This window comes from Capra hircus, chromosome 8 (genome assembly GCF_001704415.2).
Source record: "Capra hircus breed San Clemente chromosome 8, ASM170441v1, whole genome shotgun sequence".
NCBI lineage: Eukaryota > Metazoa > Chordata > Mammalia > Artiodactyla > Bovidae > Capra > Capra hircus.
Genome location: NC_030815.1, coordinates 59,112,711 through 59,136,152, shown reverse-complemented (window position 1 = coordinate 59,136,152; position 23,442 = coordinate 59,112,711). Strand labels below are relative to the sequence as shown.

At 48.0% G+C, this 23,442-nt stretch overlaps 2 protein-coding genes across 4 annotated transcripts; both read left to right on the top strand.

Moving 5' to 3' along the window:
* On the top strand, positions 206-6,884 carry FANCG (Fanconi anemia complementation group G). Of its 3 annotated transcripts, XM_005683817.3 has the most exons (14): positions 212-1,555; positions 1,745-1,835; positions 2,296-2,427; positions 2,660-2,862; positions 3,360-3,495; positions 3,673-3,803; positions 3,891-4,037; positions 4,165-4,316; positions 4,687-4,753; positions 5,007-5,296; positions 5,448-5,494; positions 5,664-5,819; positions 6,269-6,392; positions 6,521-6,884. In XM_005683817.3, the coding sequence occupies exons 1-14, from the start codon at positions 1,460-1,462 to the stop codon at positions 6,615-6,617; spliced, it is 1,869 nt and encodes a 622-aa protein (XP_005683874.1). In that variant the 5' UTR covers positions 212-1,459; the 3' UTR covers positions 6,618-6,884. The 3 variants fall into 3 exon arrangements, 1 of the variants encoding a protein (XP_005683874.1); XR_001918448.1 differs by lacking the exon at positions 6,521-6,884 and having other exon boundaries at positions 206-1,555; positions 5,656-5,819; positions 6,301-6,381; XR_001918449.1 differs by lacking the exon at positions 6,521-6,884 and having other exon boundaries at positions 206-1,555; positions 5,687-5,819; positions 6,269-6,378.
* On the top strand, positions 6,639-22,521 carry VCP (valosin containing protein). The gene is made up of 18 exons (XM_018052112.1): positions 6,639-6,751; positions 8,042-8,319; positions 12,053-12,164; positions 12,350-12,522; positions 13,608-13,750; positions 14,322-14,452; positions 15,133-15,264; positions 16,514-16,616; positions 17,267-17,400; positions 17,479-17,614; positions 18,016-18,128; positions 18,539-18,703; positions 18,794-18,916; positions 19,164-19,376; positions 19,574-19,882; positions 20,151-20,306; positions 21,544-21,698; positions 21,850-22,521. The coding sequence occupies exons 2-18, from the start codon at positions 8,303-8,305 to the stop codon at positions 21,953-21,955; spliced, it is 2,421 nt and encodes an 806-aa protein (XP_017907601.1). The 5' UTR covers positions 6,639-6,751; positions 8,042-8,302; the 3' UTR covers positions 21,956-22,521.

Below are 23,442 nucleotides of genomic sequence, written 5' to 3'. Positions count from 1 at the left end.
ATGAAATCCTCATGGAAATGTCCACCAAAAAAATGGGAAGCAGTTTCTAAGGAGAAGGGTCAGGACTGGGGTTTGAAGTTTGAGGGTGCCCAGAACAGGAAGAGATGTGACCACTTGAAGAGATGAGGTATATGATTTGCAAATAATTTCTCCCACTTTGTGACTTTTCTTTGAATTTTTTTATATTTATTTTCTATTGATAAATCATCTCTGAATTTTTTCCCCCAGTTTTATTGGGATATAATTGACATCACTGTTTAAGGTGTACAGCATAATGGTTTGACTTACATCTTTGACAGTGCCTTTGTGGCAGAAGAGGTTTTAATTTTAATCGAGTCCAGTTTATCCATTTTGAGTTGACTTTGTGGATGACAAGGGTTGCAGTTTGTTTCTTCTTTGCATATGGAGCTCCAGTTCTGTTCCCTCCATTTGTTGAAAGGATTGGGCAGGTACATTTGAGCAGTGCAGGGTGCACAGGCATGGGGCTGCACTGCCAGCTAGTCGGACTGCATGTGATTGAACAGACTGGTGAGCATGTTGGTGCTTCATGGTGATAGGACGTGCTGATTACCAAGGGTCTCCGTCTCCAGTCAGTTCTTATTTAATTTATGGCTGTGCTAGGTCTTTGGTGCTGCACCTAAAATTTCTCTAGTTGCCAGGAGCAGGGGCTACTACTCTTCTGGTGGGCGGGTTTCTCCTTGGGTGACTTCTTTCGTTGCACCTGGCAGAATCAGTAGTTGTGGCTCCTGGGCTTAGTTGCCCCGAGGCATGTGGGATCCTCCAACGTTAGGAATCGAACCGTGATCCCTGCATTGGAGATCTCAACCACTGGACCACCAGGAAGTCCTGGTCAGTTCTTTTTGAAGAGACTTCTGGGGCTGGACTTTTCCTGGCGGCTCCCACTGGTACTACAACTCCCAGCATGCATAGGGCGGGCTAGCCTGCCGCGGCGGGGGAAGTTCCCCGGCCGATGTGGGCCTTTAGCTGGGAGGGAGAGACTTCGCCGCGGTTTCCGAGTTTTGAGGTCAACTTCCCAAGGCTTTGGCAACCTCGATGGCTGAACAGCGGGACGGCGAGCCCTACGACCTACCCACTCCGACACGCCTCCGGTCTCTGGCCCGTCTCTGCCTCCCTCTCTGGTCTGGCCTCTTCTTATTTCTTCTTCCCATTTCCCGCGAGGAGTAAGTAACCCTTGAAGACGACCAACCACCGCCTTGCATTTTGCCAACTGGGCCAACCAGAAGCGCGGGTAGAAAAGGCGGAGGTGGAATCCCCGCCAAGCAGGGGAGAGTCCGTTTCTCCCGGAAACGGTAGGCCGTCCTGACTGGAACCCCAAGAACAGCAAAGGATTCTTGGCTGGGGGCAGAAGTGCACGAACCCTTTCTTCCTTGCTCAGTGGGGGCTTCAGGCTTACCCTTCAGCAGCCCCCTTCAGGTGTCTGGGCCCAGCCTTGGCTATCATGGCTCACCAGACTCCTCTGGGCTCTTCAGCCTCACACGTCAGCTGCCTGGACCTGTGGAGGGAAAAGAATGACCAGCTAGTTCGACAGGCCAAGGTAACGCGGTTGCTGGGACCCTTGCTTTGCAGCCCCCAGATACCAGGAAAAGGGTATGCAGTGGATTTAGTCTGGCCAGTGGGGAGGGGCTGAGCTTGACCTCCCCTAAAGAACTAGAAATGGCTGGAGAATGAAACCCCTTGCCACAGCTGCAAGGAAAGTACTATTACCCCATCCCACATTTGACAGGTTGCTCAGGACTCAAGTCTGCCTCTGAGGCGACAGCAGTTGGCTCAGGATGCACTGGAAGGGCTCAGGGGACTTCTCTGTAGTCTGCAGGGTAAGTAGGGCCCTCCCCAGGATGGTCACTCCTGCCCTCCACATCCAGAGACCAGTTCCTCTTCTGCATGTCTAGAATTGAGGCGATTGCTCAGGGGGTAAGGGGTCCTGTTTAAGACACAGACAGGACTGGAATGGAATTCCATTCACATTGTACAGGTGAATCTCTCTCTTCCTTATGCACACACACACACATACATACATCAGCACACAGAAGCGTTTGACGAAGTGATTTCCAAGACGGTTTATTTGGAAAACATTCTGGCTGTTCCATCACGCACACACACACACACACACACGGAAGCATTTGAGGAAACAGTTTCCAAGATGGCCTATTTGGAAAACATTCTGGCCGTTCTATAATCTACCAGAGTGGGTTCTTTATTGAGGCCATTTTGGTTGGGGTGGGGTGATCTCTTTCACCTGAGAGTGGTCTGTGAGATCAGCATTTGTTGCTCCAGGGCTCCCTGCGACCGTTTCTGTTCTCCCTTTGGAACTGACTGTCATCTGCAACTTTATCACCCTGAGGGCAAACCTGGCGCGGGGTTTCACTGAGGACCTGGCGCAGGATATCCAGCAGGGCCTAGAGAGAGGTGAGGGCCAGAGATTGCCTTCCGTGCCCCTGCCAGCCTCAGTCTGGGCTTAAGTTCTTGCAGGGGGGGATAGGAGGAACAACATAATCTGTCACCTCCGCAGAGATGCCCTTCTTTGATCCTCCATGTGTTCTTCAGACCAGGAGCACTTTTGTGACCTTTGGGCTCCTGCAGAGAAGGAAAGCTAGAGATGAAGTTGCACCTCAGCTCTATGTGTGTGTATACTCTACAGTGCTGGAGACGCAGGGGCAGCTGGAAGCCAGGCTGGAACATGAGCTCTGGGGGCTGTGGGACGCTGCCCTCCGTGTTTCCTCCCTTCTGCCTGAGCTGCTCCCTGCCCTTCACCACCTTGCGGGCCTGCAGGCTGCCCTCTGGCTGACCACAAACCGTTTTGGGGACCTGACCTTGCTGCTGCAGACCCTGACTGTTAGCCAGGTAATTCAGATAATGATCTGGATCTAAGGGTCTCTCCTCCTTCCACCTTTACTGGCTACAGTATCATCATTATGTGCTGGAAAGGCTGCTGGGTTGGTGTTCAGAAGACCCCAGTTCTCTCAGGACTCTTAGGTGACCTTGCTCTGATTTGCTCCTCATTGGAGGGATTTTCTTGGGAGCTTGATTATCTTGGGTAGAATTAGGGCTCTTGTGACCTTGCTGAAGTCACTTCCCTGCTTCAGTCTTTGCATCAGTAACCCAAACATGGTCCCTGCTCTGTGTCCTCGTGGACTTATCCTAAGTGAGAAGACTCATTAAGAATATCACTGCCCCAGATTTTTCTTCCTACCTGTATCCTTTCCTCACAGCTATTAATCTCTTAGAAATGAGGGAACAAGAACCAAGAGGATCCTTGAGTTTAAAGTCCAGTCAGGGCAGACTGAGATAGAGAAGGGGTCGTTACAAGCCTGGAACCTCTCATCATCCTTCTTCCCCAGAGCAGCGCCTCTGAGGATATGCTGCTGCTTCTGAAAAGTTGGAGACCCCCAACTGAGGAGTCAGATGCTCCGCTGACCCTGCAGAATGCCCAAGGCTTGAGGGATGTCCTTCTGACAGCGTTTGCCTGTCGTCAAGGCCAGTTAACAATCTGACTTGTCCCTTCCTCTCCACTTCTGTCTTAAGAAGTCCTCTGGGCTCATGTCTTTTCTGTCCTGTACCATTCAGCTTGGTGGAACTTCTCTGTGTTCTTCTTCCCCATCAGGCCCGCTTGCCCTGTTGGCCTCTCTAAGCTGACACTCTGCTTGCCCACAGGCCTCCAGGAGCTGATCACAGGGAGCTTGCCCAAGGCACTGAGCAGCCTGCATGAAGCGGCCTCAGGTCTGTGCCCACGGTCTCTGTTGGTCCAGGTATACACAGCCCTGGGGACCTGTCTTCGTAAGATGGTAAAGACTGTCCTAGGGTGAGTTGGAGAAACCACAGCTTTCTACTTTGTGAGGGTAGCTGAGGCTTGTGTCCTTTCAACCCCCTAGGGCAGTCCACAGAGAGCTCTGCTCTACTTGGTTGCAGCCCTGAAAGAGGGATCAACCTGGGGTCCCCCACTTCTGGAGGCCTCCAGGCTATATCAGCAACTGGGGAACATAGCAGCAGAAATTGAGAGTCTGGAGCTGCTGGTTGAGGTAAGGAACTATGCCAGGCGAAGATGCGGGAAATGCTGAGATGCTTGTGCTGGTGTGACTAGTCAAGGTTTAAGTAGAAGGATGTATAGTTCCCGGAGATTATAGACAAGTTTCTTCTTTTTGTTAGGCTTTGAGTATCACTCGTATCCCTGAAGCCCATCAGCTTCTCATTGAAGTAGAGTTATTACTCCCACGACCTGACCCAGCCTCACCCCTTCACTGTGGCACACAGAGCCAGGCCAAGTACCTGCTAGCAAGCCGATGTCTACAGACAGGAAGGTGAGGTCCATCTTGCTCACCTGAGCTCCCCTTCCCACTTCTGATGCCTCCCCTGTGGTGTGACTCTGCTTCTGTTCTTGCAAATTGAGAGGATAAATAAGTCAAGGGTGGGACACGGGTCCCCACTATCAGCTTCCTGCCTTGCTGCTGGACCTGAGCTGAGGACTCTTTACCCTGTCACTAACCTCCTGTATCTTGAAAATTCTATAAAGTCTTCTCCCAGATCCAGTCTGTAAATAGTGTAGATCCATACTGAGCCAATGTTAGAGTCCCACACCTTACCCTTCCATCACCCCAGGGCCCTTAGCTAAGAGCTTTTGGAGGGCCCTGCTATGGCCTAAGGTGAGGCTCTTGGGTTATGACTCTTCAGGGCAGCGGACGCTGCAGAACATTACCTGGACCTGCTTGCCCTGTTGCTGGATGGCTCAGAGCCAAAGGTGGGTATGCCACGTTTCTGTGTAGTGGGGTGGGAGAATTGGAGTTTCCTTTGGAGTAGAGCGGGAGTGCTTTTTTCTGACTTTTCCTCTGCTCTTCTTTTTGTCCATTCTGGGAGACCAGACTGGGAAGGTTCCCAGAGCAAGGGAGATCCAGGGCAGCAAGCAGTGGATGGTCCCTGCATGGTACTAGAGCCTTGGAGGTAGTGGTTCATGTCTCCTCAAGACACTGCATTGCATTCTCTTCCCACCCCAGTTCTCCCCACCACCTTGCCCCCCAGGGCCCTGTGTGCCTGAGTTGTTTTTGGAGGCAGCAGCAGCGTTGATCCAGGCAGGCCGAGCCCAGGATGCTTTGACCGTATGTGAGGAGCTGCTTAGCCGCACATCATTTCTGCTTCCCAAGAGGCCTCGGCTGTGGGAAGATGCCAGAAGAAGAACCAAAGAGTCACCACACTGCTCACCCTGGGTCTCTGCTACCCATCTGCTTCAGGGCCAAGCTTGGGTACAACTGGGGGCCCAAAAGGAGGCAATTAGTGAGTATAGCCGGTGAGTCCAGGAAGCCAACCAGGACCCTAGGGGAAATGTGGAGGGATAATTTTGTAATTGGGACCTGAGTTTGGTGAGCTCTATTCTTAAACTACTCACCCCAGTTTCTGAGGTTAACTCTTCTTTACCCCTGCTCTCTATCCCACTTCAGGTGCCTTGAGCTTCTCTTCCGGGCCACACCTAAGGATAAAGAACAAGGTGAGCTAGACTTACTTTTTCTCTGTGGTAGTGGTGGTTTCCTTTCCATGTGTCCTAGCCCACCAAGAGATTTAAGAGAAAGGGACTCCAAACATAAGAGATATGGTATTGAGGTTTTGGGGATGGTCTGGCTGGAAACAAATGTCTTGATTTTTGGAGAGGTCCCCAGGGCCTGCTTCCATCTGTGAGCAGGGGTGTACGTCAGATATGGCACTACAACAGCTTCAGACAGCTGCCCTGATTAGTCGTGGACTGGAATGGGTGGCCCTTGGCCAGGATACCAAAGCCCTACAGGACTTCCTTCTCAGTGTGCAGATGTGCCCAGGTATGTACATATGCAGGCATCAGCTATGCACAGATGTGTAAGGACAGAGAGGGCCATGGGGAGGTACTTGGGGATTAGTGTAAGAGTGATGTTCCTTGATCGGAGGGGTGAATGGGATTGTGCTTGTATATATGCAGGGATACATAACAGTTGTGCAGACATATGCAAGACACAAGTATGTGTGAAGGCCTCCCAGGAGTTCTCTAGGCTTCCTAATGTCTTCAGACACAAAGACCATACCTGTGCTGAGAGTATGTTGGGCAGGAGCAGGGTCAACTGAGCCCTTTGTTCTGGGCAGGGAGTACCCAGGGTTAGGCATTGTTGGCAGTGATGTACCCCTGATTCCATGTAAGCAAAACACATGCTCTAGGCCTTAGTTTCCCCTTTTATAAAATGATGTTAAGTCTGTGTCAAGTTCTAAGGCCCTGTGCTCTGGGGTGGGGCTACAGGTAATCAAGATGCTTCCTATCACCTGCTTCAGACTCTGAGGAGGCTGGATCGGAGGGATGAGGCCACTGCTCTCTGGCGGAGGCTGGAGGCCCAAACTGAGTTGCCGCAGGAGAATACTGCCTGGTAAGGTTAAGGAGACAGCTGGCTTCTAGAGTCCTTAGGCCTACTGGGGGTAGTGGTGAATCAAGGGAGTGAATGGCTATTCAGTCTTCTGCCTATCGTCCCTTAGACTTCACCCTTTTTGCTTTCAGGTCCCTTCCCCTGTACTTAGAAACCTGTTTGGGCTGGATCTGCCCCCCTGACCGTGAAACCCTTCGTGAGGAATTTCAGACATCTGGAGACTTGTGACCTGTAGCTGCCATGTTTCAAAGAACCCGAACTGGGTCCTCAGTGGGCCATCTGTAGGGAGGACTTTCTGCCATCCCATCCTTGGGAAATGTGGCTGGAGCTGACCATTCCAGTATATGTCTGGCATTGGAGAGGTTGGTGGTAGTCCTGCAAAATTTGGTATTCTGATTCCAGAGAAGCCCTGCTTCCACCAACAAGGCATTGACTTGCTCATAGCACCTTTTATCCTGTTTCCCTTTTCATGTGTTGAGTAAAATTTCATATCTATCTGTTGTCTGCCTACTACATATACTTGAGTGGGAAGGCTCATCTACCTTATGAGCCTCGAGAAAGGGCTAAGGGAATCCTTACTCAAGAAGCAGTGCCTTTAATCCTTGTTATCTGAAAGCAAAAATTCTAGAGGAGAGAATTTCCCACCCCTACCCTAATCCCAAATTTGAATTTCCACTATTTGAGTCAAATATGTCTGTGTCAATAAGGGGTGAAGGGTGAATTCAGTCAACGGGCCCCCAAAGCTGTATACTGAATATAGTTAGGGTTACCTGGCGATTTGGACATGAATTTGAGCAAACTCTGGGAGATAGTGAAAGACAGGAAAGACTGGCGCACTGCAGTCTGTGGGGTTGCAGAGTCGGACACGACTTAAAGATTTAACAGCAACAACCTGGCATTTTGGGCCTAAGGACTTCCAAGACTCTACAATTTTCTTGCTGCCTTGGGCTTTGTTGAATCTGCTGTATGTTCTGTAGCTGCTTTTGACTCCTTTCTGGACTTGAGTCCACTCCCTCCTTTAGCCATGAATATTAATAGCCAGTGAAAAGGAAGCATGTATCTCCAAGCTCCGAGAAACTGTAAAGCCTATGGGATTACGATTACCAAAGGGTGTAATGACGATAGGGTAGAGTGGATTAAGAGCTGGGGTGTTAGTCAGAGTCCAGAATAAAGGTGGCTGGAGCCGGCGGCCTGAAGGAGCAAGGAGAGGGGTTAGAGTGGATATTCAGGTTTTGGTAGAAGACGGGTGTGTAGTTTATCAATACAACCCGACTAGGGTTCAATCCATTGTGCCAGGTTTTTCTAGTAGGGTAAACTCAGGAGCCAATGAACTGGAGCCAAGTGGGAGAGTTTGCCTCCCAGGAATAAAGGCTCTCCTTTCGCCAGTCGATCTGGCCCTATTCTTTTTGTTGATTGGTCGGAAATCCCAATCCGTCGAGGAAGCGTAGCGTTGCGGCCAATTGACGTGGCGTTACTAGGCGTGTTGCGCCCTTGAGGCGGGAGCCAGGCCACAAACGAATTTCCTGATTGGCTCCGGTCTGCGGGTTGCTGGGGAGAGGCACGGAGAGGCGGGCGGGAGTCGCCAGGGCAGACGCTGATTGGCTGGGGTGAGAGCACCTCTCCTTCCGATGATTCGGCTCTTCTCCGCTCAGTCTTAGCGAAGCGTCTGCTGCCGTCGTTTGAGTCGTCGCTGCCGCTACCCCCTCGCGGATCAGGCGCCAGCGTCGCCCGCCCGCTCGTCCACCGCCCTAGTGCCGCTGGGAGGAAACGAGAGGGAGGCCTGCGGGTTTGTCGCCGCCACTTGCCCCCCCCCGCCCCGGGAGAGCCGAGTCCCGGCCCAGGCTGTCGCCTGCCACCCCTCAGAGCCGTTACCTGCGGTCCGCCACAGCCGCCGGCTGGGTGAAGCGCGCGCCATGGCCTCCGGAGCTGAGTGAGTGTGAGCGCGCGCCCGTCCGCCCCCTGTGGGTGCGCGCACCGGGGGACTCACCGCGCTGGGTAGGCCCAGCCGGGCCTGGCTGTGGGCGCGTCTTGGAAGTGGAGACAGGGAACGAGGGAGAGGGAAGAAGAGGAAGGGGGCGAATGAGGAGCCGCGGACCCCACCGGGCCCAGCTGCGCACCCGCGCGCCCCCTAGGCAGGGCTTGCGTTGGGCCTGGGTCGGGGCCTGGGCCAGATCGTGCTGTGTCATGCAGGCCCGGGCCGGCCTGATTGGCTCCTTTGGAAGGGCCGTCCGGGCCTAGTGAGGTCTGCGGGCTCACACTGACGGCGCCGAGCCCCGGGGCCTTGCGGCGCCCACCTGCGATCTGATCTGCCACCCGCTTTGGGCCTTTGGTCCCAAGAGAGCGCAGGCCCCGCGGCGGGCCCAACGCCCTAACTGGGCCCGGTGGGCGTGGACTTTGAGCCACGTGAAGGCCTTAGCCCGGAGACTGAGGCTGGAGCTGGGAAAGGCCTGGGAGCGCAGGGAAGCTCACGAAAGCCCTTTAGAGCTGGGCCGGCGTGGCCAGTAGTTGAAGACCTCAGTGGTGAGAGGCTGTTGAGTAGAGGGCGGGCCCAGCCGTTCGGTTCTGGCCGCCTTCATATTAATACTTGAGGCCTGTTATTTATACGAGAAGGCTTTCCTCAGTTTTCCTTGATGTGAAATGCAATTCTTTGGGTTCTTGATCAAATTCAAATCTCAGGTCGTCTTTTATCGGCCTTTCTAGATTTCAGCCTTTGTGGTGTGAAGGTTAGAGTTCCCTTAAACTCACACATTCCTTTCCCTAAGCAGCTGTGTTGAGAAATCCTGGGCCCTCTGCTCAGGAAAGCATCAGATAAAACCTGACCACCTCTGCCCATTTTAGAATCAAGAGCTTTAAATTCTAGGAGTATAGGAGGAGACACTGCCATCCTGTGGAAACCCTTCTGTGCAAATCACTTTACTGACTTGAAAGTTTAGGTGTTGCTTTTTTTAAGATGTGTTCCTTTTTTTCAGGTTTCTGAATTGAGATGAAGTATTATTCAGGTGCCTATTTAAAAGAACTACTTAATAATTAAAGTAATCTCTTAGTCTTTAGTTTCCAAGACTGAAAGTAAAAGTCCAGAATTCTTGGAACCTGGCATCATAAGACAGTTTCTGATCTCTATGTCATCTTGATGACTCTTACTGAACTCTGTCCAAGTCTCCTGTGGCCCATTGGGGTTCTGAAAAGGGCCTGAATCATGCCAAAGACCAGGAGGATGTCCCCCAAAACAGTTCTCCAGGACTGTTGGCCTGGAATCAAACTGAATTCCATCATGTAGAGGTTATTTTGATCTCAGTAGATAGATGTGGAATTAAAGGTCTTTTAAGAGCATCCCACTCTTTGCCAGTGCCAGGGTCATGAACGTAGGCAGAATGGAGATTTTCCTAGAATGCAGCTTTGGGGTTAAAATACAAAGTTATGGCTAGAGGCACCTGATATTTTATTTTTTTCTAGCCCTAGTCCTATACAGCAGACCGGAAGATGGGCAGCCCTTGAAGGATATTTTGATGCATGGGAGAGAGGGAGAATTGATGGATTTAAATTGCCCTCTCATATTGACCATGGTTGCTTTCCAGGATGTTTATAAGCATTGGAAGAGTATGCCTCTGCAGCATTGTGATCACCACTTTTGGCTTAAAAAGTTAGTCACTCAGTTGTGTCCGACTGTTTGTGACCGCATGGACTGTAGCCCACCAGGCTCTTCTGTCCATAGAATTCTCCAGGCAAGAATACTGGAGTGGGTTGCCATTTCCTTCTCCAGGGGACTTTTGGGTTGGGGGAAGCAAATTTAAGCTAAGGAAACGCCATTCTTGGAAATTAGTTTAAAGGAAATGAATAAAGATCCAGGCTATGTGAGAGGGTCAGCAGAAAACTTATAGCATTTTTAGATGAATGGGATTTGTGTAATATTACTTTTGAACGTATCAGGACCTAAAGATGTTAAAAAAAAAATCCTGATAACTTCCTAGCTGTTATTCTAGAGTACAGACATCTTTTGTTCTTGCAAATTGTGAAGATATTTCCGGTAGGAATACTATTTTGTCTTTTGCTGGCTGATAATTCCCAAATCCTAGAATGGTGCCTGGTGTATTTATGGAATTCTCCAGGCAAGAATACTGGAGTGGGTAGCCAGTCCCTTCTCCAGGGGATCTTACCAACCCAGGGATCAAACCCAGGTCTCCCACATTGCAGGTAGGTTCTTTACCATCTGAGCCACCAGGAAAAACCATAATATATGTGTGCATGCTAAATTGTTTCAATCATGTCCAACTCTGTGCAACCCTATGGACCGTAGCCTGCCAAACTCCTCTGTCCGTGGAATTCTGCAGGCAAGAATACTGAAGAGTATGTGGCCATGTCCTCCAGGGGATCTTCCTGACCCAGAGATCAAACCCAAGTCTCCTGCATTGGCAGACAGATTCTGTACCGCTAGTGCCAGGAAGCTCACACACACACAGACACACCCCTTGTTAGTTTGTTGAGTGAAGAAATAATCCATGGGAAATGTTTCTTTTTATTTATTCCTTGGTGTCTTCCATTGTCTGGCCTCCTTATTTGGGTTAATGCCTATGTTTTCCTGAGCCTTACTAAGACAAGGTAAGACTTTCTCTTTAAAGGGAGAGCCCGCAGAGAAATTGGTGTTGGGAAGTGGTTTAGGTAGTTTATTTAGGTAGTTTAAACTGAGTTCAGACTCAGGCAACCTTGATTTAGACAACAGGGATTTGGATTTGTCCCTTGTCTTAGCATTTCTTGGTTTTAACTTTTTGAACCAACTCCATGGAGTTGTGTATCTTCGCAGAGATAACCTTGAAACTCCATTTGAGCTTGAGCTTCTTTCTGGTGAAGATTCCAGATCTGATAGTGTTTTGTGTTCACTTTTTTCAAATATGGTGGTCTTTATGCTTTGCATTCCTGTGGTGCACAGAATGCTCTGGCATTCAGCAGGTTTAGCCAGTAGGAAGGGCAATTTCTAATGATTCTTCTTCATAGCTTCCAGGCTTACTCTGTGGGGCTTGGGGCCTCTCCGAGCCCCATGGGAGGTCATCTTACTGCAAGAAGATCAGCAAAGAAAGAGTTTGTGCTATGTTCTACAATGCTAATCATTCTAAACCTCAGATACCATATGCCAGACAATCATATCTCACTTAAGACAGTCCATTTTGCATTCAGCATCTCACTATCTTAAGATAGTAATCCTCTGAGATGAGTGCTACTGTAGTCTCCATTTTATATCAGCCTCCAGAGAGGTCAAATCACTTGCCCAAGATCACAGCTAAGTGGCAGGGTTGGAATTCAGACCCAACAGGTCTGACTGCAGAGCCCTTTCTCTTAATCACTATTCTGTACTGTCTAAGACTATTTCCATTTGTCTAATTACTGCTCAGCCTCCACTTTTATTTTGTTTTCTTAGTTTCCTGACCCTAGGCAAGATCACCTGGGCCTTAGCAGGGATACCATTACTCGGAATACCAAGAGTTGCTGAAATAGGAATTGTAATATGTATTTGATAAGCATTCTTGATCTTGGCTGACTTTCTTTTTATTTGAGCTCTGTGTGGGGATAACTTCATCAATGCACTATTTCATTCTTAAGTGTGAGTTTTAGAGACTGGTGGGGACGTCGCTGGAATTTGTTTTGGAACTGACTTCTTTTTCTCTTTCTAGTTCAAAAGGCGATGATTTATCAACAGCCATTCTTAAACAGAAAAACCGTCCCAATCGGTTAATTGTTGATGAAGCCATCAATGAGGACAACAGTGTGGTATCCTTGTCCCAGGTAAGTTGGGTCCACAGTCCAATCTTTGCTTATTGCATTTAGCCTGAGGGCTTTTCCCAGGTTTCTTTTCTCATTTTTCTTGCAGTGACCACAGATAGAATGGGGTTTACTGGGAATCCCAACCTCAAGGGCTGCTGCTTATCCCCTGGCCCAATGACCCAAAGGCCTTAACCTTCTTTCCTCAGCCCAAGATGGATGAACTCCAGTTGTTCCGAGGTGACACAGTGTTGCTGAAAGGAAAGAAGAGGCGGGAAGCTGTGTGCATTGTGCTTTCTGATGACACATGTTCTGATGAGAAGATTCGAATGAATAGAGTTGTTCGGAATAACCTTCGCGTACACCTGGGGGATGTTATCAGGTGTGTGTGGAGTTCTTGGCCCCTCGGGGATGGGAGGCCAGAGACTGCCTGCTTTACAGGCAGTACCCCCATAAAGGCCTTGGCAACTGCAGATATTGGGAGCTTATAGGCCATGGGAAGGCTTAGGTTTCTAGGTTGTCTTTAGGTTTTGGGTCTGCCTCTGGGACTTCAAATTCTGCCTCTTCATGATCCTTGGAACAGGTTGGCATTTCTTGACTTTCTTGGTACCTTTATTTTTTTCTACCAGGGGTCACACCATAGACCTTGGTTTAGGATGCCATTTGAGGGCTGTATCTACCAAATAAGCTTATAGCCTTGCATTGATGGCTTTTGTCAGGGCTAGAATGAGAAGGGAGTATGGACATGGAAGGTGGACTCCTAGCAGGTTCGTATAAAGATCCAAGCTAATCGAGGTGAGAGGCATAGTTTGAGCCAGGCCTAGGATAGTTCCAGTTTGAGTGATTAGACTTTAGGCAAGAGGTTTCGCCATCTTGAAGTCATCCCTGGCCACTGCTACCCAGGCCACTGCTACCTGTCACCTGGCCAGGAACATCTCAGGCTTCAGATTCTTTTGGGGGGGATTCTAGGTTTTATGGAGCCTTCTTCCTGGAAGTGCTTAGTCACTTTCTCAAGGTGCTCTGACCACCTGACTGAGATGATTTTTTCACGTGTATTTCTCTGACCCTGACACTTGTCAGACTAAGGTCCCCTTTTGTAGTGTTGGGTTACCAGTAGTAACCAGAATGGGTCATCCTTGGATATGTCTCATTGAAGACCTTCCCTTCTGTGTCTTCGTGGGGATTCCAGATGTGTGGGTCTTTCTTTTGCCTCACCAATTGTGAGTGGGCAGTCTCAGCAGCTTCTTCTAGAGGCTCCCCCTAACAGTCTACCCTGCATATGACCTGTTCTGCTTGGCTGTTGCTTTGCCCTCACTCCAACCCTACCCTCTTGCCTCTCTTCACCTAAAGCCATCCCTGCCTTTTCTCTTTCGCTCGCCATCAGCTCTCTGTGCCAGGCCCTTTTGGACACCCAGAGCTTGGGGCTGCGATGTGGTTGGTAATGTGGAGTCTGCTTGTCATCCTCAGCATCCAGCCATGCCCTGATGTGAAGTACGGCAAACGCATCCATGTACTACCCATCGATGACACGGTGGAAGGCATCACTGGCAATCTCTTTGAGGTTTACCTTAAGCCATACTTCCTGGAAGCTTATCGACCCATCCGGAAAGGTGAGAAATAATTCTAAGGACTGAACTCAAGGGCAATTGTTGTAGGGATACCCAAAAGTAAACCTTGGTCCATCTTTGTCTATTCTCATACATGTGTGCATACATACACATTCTGTACATGTGTACTTTCTCCTTCCCTGCTTCCTTGCACTTCCCCTTTTTCCCATTCCCACTGCTTGCTCCAGTACAGTAAGCTATCTTCTCTTGTATCTCTGAAGGAAGAGGTGGGCAATTTGGGGTGTATCACAGTCCACAGTGTATTAAATACTTAACACAGTTCTGCTGGTGGTGGTGGTTGTGCAAGCTTGGGTTATCTATACCCCAGAAGTCAAAAATCTTTTGGGTTTCTTCCTGGCACATCAGGTTTTATTCACTGTCTTTTGAGGGGCAGAGAGACTTTTCACAATTTAGCTTTCTCTTTTTGCCTGATGCTTAATAAGATGTGGATGGGAAGGAGAAAGGACAGTATCTAGTGAACTTGGCATTCTAGATCCCAGGTTCTGATGGGGAATTCTTAGCTTGGTCTGGTGATAGATACCTCTGACTGCTCTTGTGCTGATTGCTCTCACAGGAGACATTTTCCTTGTCCGGGGTGGAATGCGTGCTGTAGAGTTCAAAGTAGTGGAGACAGATCCCAGTCCTTATTGCATTGTTGCGCCAGACACAGTGATCCACTGTGAAGGGGAGCCTATCAAACGAGAGGTGAGTTCTCTTCCTGATCCCGGTATCCGACTTTGTGAGTGCTCAGCAGGGCAGTAGTGTGGTAGTTCCAAAGAATCCTCAGGCTTGATGGTTAAGCTACTTCCCAGAGGTGGAAAGCATAGCTATTCATTTCTGGACATACGTATTTTTTAGAAGTATCTGATATCAATAATTTTTAAAATCTAGATTGAGCCTAATGAGTCTAGTGGTTGAAATAATTTTTGAAGAAGTGATGCTGATGATGAGATCTAGATCCCTGCCCGTTTCCCACACTTTCTAGCTTCAGGTCTTAGGGGAGCCCACCGCAATAAGACTAACGACAATGTAATAAGGAAAGGCTATGCTAGAAATCTTTGTCATGGAATGAATAAACAACTGTAAAGTAAAAGCAAAGATTGGAAATTCCCTGGCAGCTCAGTTGTTAGGACTCTGCACTCTTACTGCTTAGGGTGTGGGTTTGATCCCTGTTGGGGAACTAAGATCCCACAAGCTGCGCAGCATGGCCATATAAATAAGTAAATTCTTGCCCTGGGGTTTTATGAATTGTTTTTTGAGGCATGATCCCCTTAGAGCAGAATCTTCTCATACAGCAGATTCTCTACACCAGCTTTAGAGAAATTCACCTTTTGCTGATAGTAGCATTCTTATCTTCTCCTTTTCTTTTTCTTTTCCATCTTCAGGATGAGGAAGAATCCTTGAATGAAGTGGGCTACGATGACATTGGTGGCTGCAGGAAACAGTTAGCTCAGATAAAGGAGATGGTGGAGTTGCCCCTGAGACATCCTGCCCTCTTTAAGGCCATTGGTGTGAAGGTGAGTATTCTGGGCTCTGTTAGCCTAGGGTGGTGATTAACAACTACTCACCATCTACTCCTAGGATCTGTTTTCATATCTGTGTTTCATCACTGCCTTGGATTCAAGAGGAAGTACTATATTCAGGTTTATAAAACACTCTAAATTCGTTACAGCTACTAATGGTCTAGAACAGAGTAGGTCAGTTAAGTTCTCTGTTGAATTTTTTTTCTTAATTACAACCTTCAAAATGTAAAGACTGTTTTTATCTAATGGACCCTATAAACATAAATAGTCTGTTTTATATATTTATTATTTAAAGTCTCACCATAGTTTGCCAGCTTGTCTAGAATGTGTGTGTGAAGTCGCTCAGTCGTGTCCAACTCTTTGCGACCCCGTGGACTGTAGCCCGCCAGGCTCCTCTGTCCATGGGATTTTCCAGGCAAGAATACTGGAGTGGGTTCCCATTTCCTTCTCCAGGGAATCTTCCCAACCCAGGGATCAAACCCAGGTCTCCTGCATTGCAGGCAGATGCTTTATCCTCTGAGCCACTAGGGAAGCCAAGTGTTGCCCAATAATAGTAAAGCAAATTTGCAGTGTGAAGGATCCTGAGTCCAGAATATTTGAGAACTGCTGGTCTAAAATGTAACATCCCAGCTGTTCCTGTATCATAGGACACCCTGAAGATGAAGTTTGCATCTATCCCTTTCCCTAGTGTACATTGTGTAAATAAATTTATCTTTTTGGGGGGTACTTTTCCATATCCTTCCAGTGGATGAAGCCAGAGAAAAGACAGCTTCAAAGAGGAAAACTTGTGGCTGTTGGTAGGAGAAGGCATTCCAACATGATAGTAAATCCTGGAGGGCTGTGATTATAGCAGTGAATGAGCCTCTGGCCAACACTCTTAAATGGCTGAGCTAGTCCTGTTTAAAGTCAGGCCCTTGTCCTAATGCCCTCTTACTTTTCCTAGATCCCGGATCTTCAGACTCACTCATACTAAGAGTTTCTTAGTGTGGTTTCTCTGCTCTCTGTCTCCTGTGTATTCATAAGTATTGTAAGCTTTCTGGCATTATTATCTCTGCTGCAAAGAGGAGGGAGTATGGTCTGAAGTAAGGTGTCTTCCTGACAACTGCTGTTTGAGGGCTCATTCAGAGTTGAGCTCTAATTCTCATCCTGTTTAAATAGAGTCCTTCTTAGGCCATTTTAGGGTACCTGGGGTTGGGAGAAGATGAGAATCTGAACCTAATCAACCCTCTGTACTATTCCTCAGCCTCCTCGAGGAATCCTGCTCTATGGACCTCCTGGGACAGGGAAGACCTTGATTGCTCGAGCTGTGGCAAATGAGACTGGTGCCTTCTTCTTTTTGATCAATGGTAGGAGACTTGGTTCACTTTGTGTTTGGCTGGACTCCACTTTGAGCTAAGCATGACCCAGTCTCATGAGCAAGAGAAATCATGGACATGCTCATTTGTGTACATAGCCTCATGTATACTTAAGTGTTTGTATTCTAAAGTCCACTGCAGACAGATAAGCAGCAAGGGGAGGGTATGTTACTCTGGTATCCCTTGATCTATCCCACCTTGAGAAAGAGCGTTAACAGGCTGAAGACGTTAAAGAGGAGTAAGTTAGAATGAGAACTCAAAATGTCTATGCTTACTTATTTGAGAGGGTTTGGGGGAAGACTGGCTGAGATCAACTATCTCTTTGAGAATGATATTTCACTGGTAGGGGTCCACCTGGTGCTGCTTCTGCTCTGGCCAGAGGTCCCACAGCATCTGCTGTCACCATCTTCATACCTTTCAGCTCAACTGAGATAAGTGTATTGAGCCCCTTGACATCCTTTTATCCTGGCTTGGTGGCTACCCTGGGATAATTGTTGGTAGGGGCTGTGAGAAAGTAGGCAGATGTTACCACATTCTCACCCAGGACCTGTCTCTGAGCTAGACAGACAAGATATCCGAATACTTTTTGAGACTGAGGAAGGATGTATTTTTGTCACTGCATGCATTCTATTTGCTTTCAGGTCCTGAGATCATGAGCAAGTTGGCCGGTGAGTCTGAGAGCAACCTTCGTAAAGCCTTTGAAGAGGCTGAGAAGAATGCTCCTGCTATCATTTTCATTGATGAGTTGGATGCCATTGCTCCCAAAAGAGAGAAAGTAGGAACTTAACCAAGGGGATAGTAGGGTTGTAAAAGGTCCTGACTTCACTTCTGACCAGACATTTTGTCCTGACAGACCCATGGGGAGGTGGAGCGACGTATTGTATCACAGTTGTTGACCCTCATGGATGGCCTAAAGCAAAGAGCACATGTCATTGTTATGGCAGCAACCAACAGACCCAACAGCATTGACCCAGCCCTACGGCGATTTGGTAAGGACCCCAAATAACTCTTCTTGCTGTCTTTGCTCATGTGGAGATTATGTCTCCAGTGGGCTTAATCCTGTTGATCCCATATCTGTCCTTCATCTAAGTCACCTAATCCTGAGGATTTCTTTCTTTCTTTTTTTTTTTTTTTTTTTTTTTTTTGAGGATTTCATGAAGCCCTTTGCAGTTAGGCAAAGAGTAAAGTCCTTTCTTTCCCTTATTCCATGTCATGTCCAGGGTAACCACGCATCCTGGTTTGCCTGAGACTGAGGGATTTCCCAAGTTATGGGGCTTTCAGTGCTAACACCAGACATTTCCTGGTCACAGTGGAATGGTTGGATGCCTTAGGCCTGGGCCCTTCTTCCCTATGCACCAGAAATGATCCCTATCTATGCGTCATGTCACAGGTCGCTTTGACAGAGAGGTGGATATTGGAATCCCTGACGCTACGGGACGCTTGGAAATTCTTCAGATCCACACCAAGAACATGAAGCTGGCAGATGATGTGGACCTTGAACAGGTGGCATGTTGATGAGGGCTGGCCAGAAGTTCAGATGTCTTATTGCCAGACTGTTGAAGGAAACTGACTAGGGACAGAAGCTTCAGATGTGAGGCGATTGATTTTAATTCCTGGGCAGAAAGGGAAGTGATCTGATTGAATCCAGGAAACTAGGTTTGGCATTTTTCTTGGTTTACACTGAATTAGGGTGAACCAGAGTATTGGGGGCAGCTTTATTTCCAGGCCCCAAGTGCAGGCTTGAATACTTAAGAGTCCAGCTAATGAAAGGGCTGCTGGTATGAGTTTAGGGAAATGGAGGACCCAGAGATAGGAGTCAGAGGAAGAGGGCAGGGTTCTGTTATCTAAGGCAGAATAGAGACATCTAAGCTAGGTCTCAGAGACAGGAGAGTAAGTGGATCTTCTTTCTGCAGGTAGCTAATGAAACTCATGGGCACGTGGGAGCTGACTTAGCAGCCCTGTGCTCTGAGGCTGCTCTGCAAGCCATCCGCAAGAAGATGGACCTCATTGACCTAGAGGACGAGACCATTGATGCTGAGGTCATGAACTCCCTGGCAGTTACTATGGACGACTTCCGAGTAAGGGCCGCTGTCCATTTCAGGTGCACACACATGCACTTTGATCTCTTGCCTGGCAGTTCTCATCCCCAATTTTTCTTCCGTTTTTAGTGGGCCCTGAGCCAGAGCAATCCATCAGCACTGCGGGAAACTGTGGTAGAGGTGCCTCAGGTGACCTGGGAGGACATTGGGGGCTTGGAGGATGTCAAACGTGAGCTTCAGGAGCTGGTTCAGGTAGGGTGCTTGGTCCAGGGTGGGTCACTGCTTCAGCACATTGTCATTGAGCTGGTGGTATTGGGGTGTTGGCACATTGATTGCAGAAATTATGAGCATGATTCAGGAACCTGCTGTTCTGAGGTTGGAAGCACCAAGAATCCTGTCACCTTACACCATGAGATGGTGTGGGAGGATGCTTCTGTTAGGTTGGGTTTCTCTCAAACTGGGGGAGATTGCCCTGAATCCTCTTTCTTTTTCTTCCTAGTATCCTGTGGAGCACCCAGACAAATTCCTCAAGTTTGGCATGACACCCTCCAAGGGAGTACTGTTCTATGGACCTCCTGGCTGTGGGAAAACCTTGCTGGCCAAAGCCATTGCTAATGAGTGCCAGGCCAACTTTATCTCCATCAAGGGTCCTGAGCTGCTCACCATGTGGTTTGGGGAGTCTGAGGCCAACGTGAGGGAAATCTTCGACAAGGTGAGCTACAAGTGGCTGGGCTATCAGTTCACTTGCTTGGGAACAAGTTAGGGGTAGAGGTTGTTCTTTGGGAGAGTTAAGACCATCCCATTCTGACAGCTCAGTTAGGGCAGTGAAGGTCACTTTATTTTCCATTTTTCCTCAGGTCTGAGAGACCCAGTTGTGCTAATGCTCAAGTCCATCTGTCTCTCTCACAGGCACGCCAAGCTGCCCCCTGTGTACTGTTCTTTGATGAGCTGGATTCGATTGCCAAGGCCCGTGGTGGCAACATTGGAGATGGTGGTGGGGCTGCTGACCGAGTCATCAACCAGATCCTGACAGAAATGGATGGCATGTCCACAAAGAAAAATGTATTTATCATTGGCGCTACCAACCGACCTGACATCATTGATCCTGCCATCCTGCGACCTGGCCGCCTTGATCAGCTCATCTATATCCCACTTCCCGATGAGAAGTCCCGTGTTGCCATTCTCAAGGCCAACCTGCGCAAGTCCCCAGTTGCCAAGGCAGGTGCAAGGTCTTGGGTTGCAGGGTCGTGAATTTGCAGGCTGTGTGGAATGCTCCTTGGTTCCTGGACAAGGTTTCATTGGGGATTCCTGGGGTTATGGTTGAAAAGGAAAGATGGAAGATTTGAGGGTATTAAGATATCTAGAGTAAGGAATAAAACTGGTGGCAGAGGATGGAACAAAGTGGAATTGGGAGTGCTTTGGTGGCTCAAAGATCAGTGTTATCAAAAGAGGCTAAAAGCTAAGGTAGCTCTGTTGCTTCTTTTAGGATGTGGATTTAGAGTTCCTGGCTAAAATGACTAATGGCTTCTCTGGAGCTGATTTGACCGAGATTTGCCAACGTGCTTGCAAGTTGGCCATTCGTGAATCAATCGAGAGTGAAATCAGGCGAGAACGGGAGCGGCAGACCAACCCATCAGCAATGGTGAGTCTGCATCCTTAACCCAGATGTGCCTGTCTTAGGGAGCCAGGGGACAATCTCCACAGTGCCCTAGAGTGTACAGTTTTGGAAAGGTCATCTGTCAGATGTTTAGCATGCCATGGAAGAGAAAATGCTGAGTACTCAGATAACCATGTCAATTGGGAATTACAAAGGCTGAGAAGAAATGAGCATAGAAACAAATACAGCAGGGCTGAGAAGCTAGGATCTATGGACCTTTTCTTGGTGTTCCATGGACCCCCTGAATTAAATGCAGAATTTGATATGTATGTATATATAGGCTCAATAAAGATAGGGACTCTTGTTATCTCACTTGTTTCCCACTGTAGCATGGCACAGTGTTAGAAACTGACTTAATAAGCAAATAAGTGATTGGCTTTCTCTACCATTAGTGATGTTTCTCTCCCTCATAAAAGCTTATAAACTACAGTGATCCAAAGTCACAGCAGTTGAGTGGCTTCTTGGTAGAAGAGATAGGATGTGAGCCGGGGCTATAAAGAGAATAGAGGTTAGGTAAAGGAAGTAAGTCACCCAAGTAGATTGCTTGAGGAATAGAACTGCAGGAATTGGGAGAACCTGGATACATTAAAGAGGTTGTGTGTTACTGGAAGTGAGGCCTGTGAGTAAGGTATAATTCAGTTGTGATAAGCACTGAGAACCATTGACATTTTCTTTTTGAAAATATAGGCTTACGAGGTATAATTTACATATTGTAAAATTCACTATTTTTAGTATACTATTTCCGTGCTTGTTAACAAATATATTTTAAGTGCTGTAACTGCTACCACAGTTGAGACGGACAAATTTCTGTCATCCCAAAAAGTTCCCTCAGGCCACCTTTTCCCCTTTCTTTGGTTGCAGCATGCGGAATCTTAGTTTCCCGATCAGAGATCAAACCCATCCTCCCTGCACTGGATGCCCAGAGTGTCAACCCCTGGACTGCCAGGGAAATCCCTCTCATGTCACTTTAATCAGCTTTTTATTCCCACCATAAGCTCTTGGTAGTGAAATCTGTCCCTCCAGTTTTATCATTTCCCAAATACATTGGCAGGTTTTTAAGCAAGGCAATGACTCGGTTTTAGGAATATTGGCCTGGCAGCATATTCAAGTTGGATAGGAGAGGCCCAATCTGCTGCTGCAATAATGGGGTCAGGAAGGCTAGGGAAGGAATTCAGGCAGAGCCTTAACCAGCCCTGGTGGTCTGTGTTTACCTATCCTACAGGAAGTAGAAGAGGATGATCCAGTGCCTGAGATCCGCCGAGATCACTTTGAGGAAGCCATGCGCTTTGCCCGCCGTTCTGTCAGTGATAATGACATCCGGAAGTATGAAATGTTTGCTCAGACCCTTCAGCAGAGTCGGGGCTTTGGCAGCTTCAGGTAACTAGGCTTCAGTGGGCTATGTTTAAGTTGTCTTGGGGAACTGTACAACCAAGGCGGTGGGAGCCCTAAGGATGCTAGAAGGGGTAGTTGTGAAAATCCTACACAAGCACTATCCTAACCCTCTTTTTTGCCTCTGCTCTCAATACAGATTCCCTTCAGGAAACCAGGGTGGAGCTGGCCCCAGTCAGGGCAGTGGCGGTGGCACAGGTGGCAGTGTGTACACGGAAGATAATGATGATGACCTGTATGGCTAAGTGGTGGTGGCCAGCAAGCAGTGAGCTGGCCTGGCTGGACCTTGTTCCCTGAGGGTGGGGGCGCTCGCCCAGGAGGGACCAGGCGTGCGCCCACAGCCTGCTCCATTCCTCAGTCTGAACAGTTCAGCTACAGTCAGACTCTGGACAGGGGGTTACTGTTGCAAAAAAAAAAAAAAAAATACAAAAGTGATAAAATAAAAGCGATTTTCATTTGGGAGGCGGAGAGTGAATTACCAACAAGGAATTGGGCCTGGAGCCTACACCATTTCTGCTGTAGTTTAGAGCAGTGCAGGGAACCTCTGTGGGTGTGAACAAAGGCATTATCACCAGTCCCCACAGCAAAGCATCTGCACTTCACTCAATGCTGCCCAAGCCCTCCCTTTCCCCTGCCCAACCTGGGCAGGAGGGTGAAGGGCTACAGTTGCTGGGTGTTTATATAGAGAGTAGGTTGATTTTTATTTTACATGCTTTTGAGTTAATGTTGGAAAACTAATCACAAGCAGTTTCTAAACCAAAAATGACATATTGTAAAAGGACAATAAACGTTGGGTCAAAATGGAGCCTGAGTCCTGGCCCCTGTGCCTGCTTCTTTCCTGGGAAGGGCCTTGGGCTGCTCCTCACTGCCAAGGCACTCTTCCAAATGTGAAATACTAGAAGTGAGGTTGCACCCTCTTCCCCTCCTGATTAACATTGGTGTACTGCTGCCTCGCCCAGTGTCTGCGGTTTCACTGGATAGGACTGCAGTGGAGGGCAGGGCGCAGCCTGATGGAACTTCAGAAGTAGTGAATGTGGCATCCTCTACCTATATTTGATGGGGATGGTGAGACTAGGCCTGTAGAGTCCCCTTTTCCTGACCAAGGCTGGGTTGGGGTATAGTCTCTGGAGATGGATGTTCTCTTGATGCATCTAAAAATTTTCATATATTCATGTTCTGGTTGAGGATCACTTACAATTATGTCCACCTTTATGTAATTTGTATTATAAAAACATAGCTTTTTTTCTAATATAAAATTCTAGTTTTGGATGTGTTTCTTTCTAAACTAAACATCCTCCCCTGCTCCTAGTTTTTCAGATGATTGCTTGCATAGTTTTGTTGAGGTATAGTGTGTCTTCTTTGTTCAACATGTACCAGCGTAATCCCTTAGTATTTCTGGGATCCGTATTGTGATGCCTTACTGATGAATATGATGCAGAGAAAATAATCTACTGAATCAAGCTAGTCATTCTAGTATTTACACCAGCATCCAGTTTGACCTTTATAGGTAGGTAATCTGCAAGGACTCAACATAGTTACATAGACTGATTAAATTGGGGCATCTTGAACTCATGTGCTATGAAGAGATATTCTTACACTTTTGTGATTTGCTTTGACTGTCCCTGTTAAATGTGACACTTTTCTCTGCCAGATCTTGTCTTTGCTCCTCCTTTGGTTTTCACACCATTTAGGTATCCTGGTGGCTCAGCTTTCAGTCTTCTTACTCTTACAT